Genomic DNA, 5,140 nt, shown 5'->3' on the forward strand with positions numbered 1-5,140 from the left:
GAGAACCCCCGGACCACCAGCTATAATACATGTCCAGGGTAGGGGGGGCATGCTTCTTAACACCCCATATACACAAATCCTGGCTACGCCACTGTTCGTGGCAGCCTGCAAAATAACGGCGCTAGTAGTAGGTGTTCCCTTAATTAATAGTAGTTTAAAAAGGGAGTTTAGGAACATTTTTAAAGAAACTGTTTTGTTTGAAACGTCGGGTATGGTTTAAGCTTTTTAATTTATTTGGAAGCTTTGTAGGGTTTTAAAACATAGCAATAACTTGTAACTTGGCCAAAATTTAAGAAAGATAATATTGAAACGATCTTTTTCCTTCAATTGTTAGGTCACTGGTGTGGATTTGTGGTAAAATGCATGGGCTGATTTGTAAGCTTTGGTTGGTAACCCATTTCTTTCTTGTCTTTTTTACATTTTCATTATATTTCTCGAATAATTAAACTATTAATTACATAAATTAAATATGATTAAACAATTAGATTAAAATATAGGTGAGATTCTGAATAAAAAAAATTATGAAAATTCTAGCATATAATTATCTATTCTGCTTTTTAATTATAATCAGAACAAACAATACATGTTATTAAATGTTTGAATATATTTAATTTCTGTTATTGCAATATTTTATTGGAAAATGGAATCTTGTACCTGCTAGGTAGTAGTCAGTTTACATTTGTAACGGAGTCTATGGAATGGAGGCACTGAAAATTTGACTTTTAACCACGATCTTGAAAGAAAAATAGTATAACCAATAAATTCAGGGGCAATTTACTGTCTCCGTGAAATCCTTATTTCAGAATTCTTTAACTCAGTTGTACGACGTATACTATCTATGAACGCTAGATTAAACATCCACGTTATCATGATTTCCCCTATCACTTTGTTTTGAAAACGGTTGTGTTTAAACTTTAAAAGTGGAAAGTCGCCTCTGTGGCAGCGTAAAACTAAAAATGGTGAATGATGGACTACTTGCTAAGTACATACAAATAACCATTGTAGTCGCAGCGTATTGGTGCATATCAATTTTGACAGTGTTTGTAAATAAAGCTTTGCTTAGTGGTGCTACGATTAATCTCGACGCGCCGTTATTTGTTACGTGGTACCAATGTGTCGTATCAGCGACAATATGTTTTACGTTAAGCCGTCTAACTAAAACGTTTCCGAATATATTTTCATTTCCAGACGGTTCACCACTTGACCCAGAAGTCATCAAGAAAGTGATTCCTCTGTCAATACTTTTCACAGCAATGATAGCATTCAATAATCTTTGCTTAAAATACGTGGATGTGTCCTTTTATTACATAGGTCGCTCCTTGACAACTGTATTTAATGTGATTTTAACGTATCTAGTGCTTAGACAAAAGACATCAATACAGACAGTAGCATGTTGTGCCATTATTGTTAGTGGTTTTTTCCTTGGGGTTGATCAGGAGAGTGTGGCTGGTTCACTGTCTATTCTTGGGACAGTTTTTGGTGTTCTTGGCTCATTGTCCTTATCAATGTATTCCATATACACAAAACAAGTTCTTCCCTTTGTGGATCAACAAATATGGCTTTTATCTTACTACAATAATGTGTATTCCATGGTCTTGTTCCTTCCACTTATTGTGATCAATCAAGAAATATCTGCCATTGTTCATTATGAAAAGCTGACAGACTGGTACTTCTGGTTCCTAATGACCATCGGAGGGCTGTGCGGGTTTTCAATTGGTTTTGTCACTGCATTACAAATAAAAGTCACATCTCCGCTGACACACAACATATCAGGGACAGCGAAAGCGTGTGCTCAGACAGTATTAGCAACGTATTGGTATGAAGAATCAAGACCCACACTTTGGTGGTTATCTAACTGGGTTGTTCTTGGCGGTAGTGCTGCGTACACACGAGTGAAACAAAAAGAGATGGAAAAGAACCACTCACAAACAAAACTTCCAACAGTTACAACTAAAATATGACCACAGTACAACCATTAATTTTTTTTTGTAGGGCTACATGTTTTTGTCATGTGCAATTAAGATTCTTTATTCAATGTGATGTTAAATAGTGATCAAGCATCAGCGGTAAAAAATTAGCGAATCCCGTCAGTGGTGTAGCAAGAAGGGTGTCAATGCAGGCCCAAGCCCCTTGCAAAATTAATTAAATAAACAATTAATTGAGAGAAAAGTTTCCACCTGTAATACTTTTGGCAAGTAGGTGGATTGAATGTGAACCTATGTTATTTTATGTTTTTAGGCCCCATTTTTATTTAGTTGAGATTAAAGACATTTCAAATTTTACTTTAGCAAACATTAGTTGGAAACCAGAAAATATTACTACAAATAGAGACGATTGACATCTTATATTAGTGCAGTAATTCTGGCTGATTATATGTAAAAACTTTGTAATCTTAAGCTTCAGTATTGGATACAAGAATTTTTTTTTTTCAAGGGCGGATTTGAAAAAATAAATAAAATTATGATTAGTTTATTAAAAAAACTTTTGCCAACAAGGGGATTCAATAATTACATTATCATTCTTAACATGCACCGTTTCCAATTTGCAGGTGTTGTTATAACAGCCACTTTGCATCACCCAAAATAACATACTGCCTTAACCAAGATCACACATTTTTTCATAATTTTTGGAGAGCTATATCAGTGATGACTTTTGTGATGTTTCATATGGATTCTACTCCCATACTAAATTCTTGGCTATGCTACTGCCCTGATCGAAGCACAAAACCTGCCATTGCTTTGAAAACTATTGAGGGAAAATTTATGTTGAAGTACACCCTAGTAATCTGAAAAAAAAAAAAAATTTTAGGTATCCTCTGTGGTCACTTCTTTCTTTAACTGGTAGATGAAAATTCTATTACCCTCGCCACCAGTGAATTTGTAATGGTTGAAAAATTTTAATCTGGTTTTGAAATTGTAACACTGATTTTGTCGGATGTGGAATAGCCTATTTGAATACATGAACATTGAATATAATTAATAATTATAAATATTCAAAATTATTTTAAAAGAATACATGGTATTTTTTATGCCTATGAAAATATTAAACAAATGTCTGGGTTTAGCAAATAAAAGTTGATACAAATATAGTGGAGTCCCGCTAACCAAACTATCAGGGGCGGAGACTTGTTTAGATTAGCCAAATAATTTCTGGAATGCATCAGCATGTAGTTTACATCTATATAAGCTTTTAGTTATCACTTAGCACAGTGTGTACCTAATGTTTTTACAAGAACAAAATCATGTCAATAATTAGGAAAAGACATAGGTACAGTTATTTGAAAATACAAAATATATGTTTTTGAAATATTTATTTATTATTTTAAATTCTTAAATAATTCTAATTCTTTATTAAGTTATTGTTTTCTGATAAAATAATAAAAAAAATATAAATTTTTTGTTTGATTGATTATTTTTTATGTGATGCGTATTTTGGAAAATATTGCTTGTGTTTGCAAACAAATTTTGACAGAATATATTTAAGTCTAACCTAGAGGCTGAAACTTTAAAACTAAAAAACTCATCAAAATCTGTTAATGATGGAGCAGAGTTACACCAAATGTAATTTTCCTTAAATAAGACTGGCTTTTGCTGAAAAAATATTTTTGATAACTATTATTAGGTAGTGTTTTCTTATATTACAAATTATGACTTAATTTTTTAAGTAAATATTTTTACGTGTTATAATATTGTTACCATGTATGATTTTTTTTGTTTGTTTAATCAAATATGTAATCAAGATATTTTGGTATTGTAACTCAAGTTGAAAGTATGTACAATTGCTGGATGAATGTAAAGTATTTTCTGTTTCGATACTATATCATTAAATAGTATATGAAGTGTGAAGAATATTTTTAAAATTATTTTGTCCAATAACTTGTATTATTTCTAAATTATTTAGTGCAACTAGTCAACTGCCTATCTTAACTGCTTTTAAGCTCACTTTTATTAAGAAAGTCACAGTTTTGAGGCTTAATAGTAATGGTTGTGGTATGCTCAGAGACAGCCTTCAAGAAATGTAAATGTAAATTTTAAAAAAAAGTTGTTTATTAAAGTATTTATAAAATTAAAATATAAATCAATTTTTTTAATTTTCTCAATATTGATAAACCCATACATTAAAAATCACTCATAGTTATATTATGAATTAATTTCAAATCACAAGCAAAAACAAGAATTCATAAAGGCAATATAATTAAGCCTCAGACTTCAATCCGCAATAACCAGAGCAAACATCTGCCAAATGTGAACTGAATTTTCTTTACTTTTTTTTCATGTTAGTCTGGTAAATAAAGGAATAGTAAAATAATTAAGTGATTGCAATAATCCTGTAATTTCTTTCCTCTGGGATGTTTTTCAATAATGATTAATCATGTTTTGCCCTAATTTCTGCATTAGACTCTATAGCAGTGATGTAATAAATATAATTGTTTATATGACCTGTGTGGGCAATGGGTGGTCAGGTAGCCTCCGGCTAGACAATCTTCTGGAAATGTATTAACATTGTCAACCAAGTCATCCCTTCTTCTGTAGACCCTCACAAGTATTATCTTTCCCGTTCCACAGGTATTGTCATTTTAAAATTACCTATCTTTCTCTTCTTGGAATTTTTCTTTGGTTCATATACAGCAATATATATATTTTTTTATAAATAATTGTTTTCCCCTGAGATTTTAGTATTGTTCAATATGGTAAGTTCATGGATATAATTTAAGGAATTAAAGGAACCTACCTACAAATTATTTTGCTGTAGTCTGCCTCACGCTTAGATTGCAGTAGAGTAAATGCTAAACACCAATTATTATTTAACACAAGTAACAATTTGTGACAGTCAGTCACTATTAATAAGGCATTCCATAAAATTATGTGCAATGCTCAAAAGAGCAAAAAAAAAAAAATTTAATTTTATACCTATCAGGCAAAAAAAAAAAAAGACCAAAAAAAGTTGGAAACAAGATGGCATCTTTCAATTGCCACCTATTAGAAATAAATGACTCTCTTGATAAATACAACAGGAAAAGGTATTTCTAAAATTCTCGTTGTAAATTTTACTTTACCAAACACAAATTTATGGGTACATATTAAAAAAATTTTCATTACCTTACAAAGTTCAGTCTAAAATATTTTTTCTCAATGGTGTA

At 31.2% G+C, this 5,140-nt stretch overlaps 1 protein-coding gene across 1 annotated transcript; it reads left to right on the plus strand.

Annotated features, from left to right (window-relative positions):
* The first annotated feature begins 671 nt into the window (after nucleotides 1–671).
* On the plus strand, nucleotides 672–2,070 carry LOC134543074 (GDP-fucose transporter 1). Its single transcript, XM_063387833.1, has one exon. The coding sequence runs from the start codon at nucleotides 957–959 to the stop codon at nucleotides 1,959–1,961; it is 1,005 nt and encodes a 334-aa protein (XP_063243903.1). The 5' UTR covers nucleotides 672–956; the 3' UTR covers nucleotides 1,962–2,070.
* The last annotated feature ends 3,070 nt before the right edge of the window (nucleotides 2,071–5,140 follow it).

The sequence above is a fragment of the Bacillus rossius genome, assembly GCF_032445375.1.
Source record: "Bacillus rossius redtenbacheri isolate Brsri chromosome 9 unlocalized genomic scaffold, Brsri_v3 Brsri_v3_scf9_2, whole genome shotgun sequence".
NCBI classification, from domain to species: Eukaryota; Metazoa; Arthropoda; class Insecta; order Phasmatodea; family Bacillidae; genus Bacillus; species Bacillus rossius.

Excerpts from the sequence above, each read along its gene's own strand:
- LOC134543074 (XM_063387833.1), top strand. The coding sequence starts at position 957 with ATGGTGAATGATGGACTACTTGCTAAGTACATACAAATAACCATTGTA.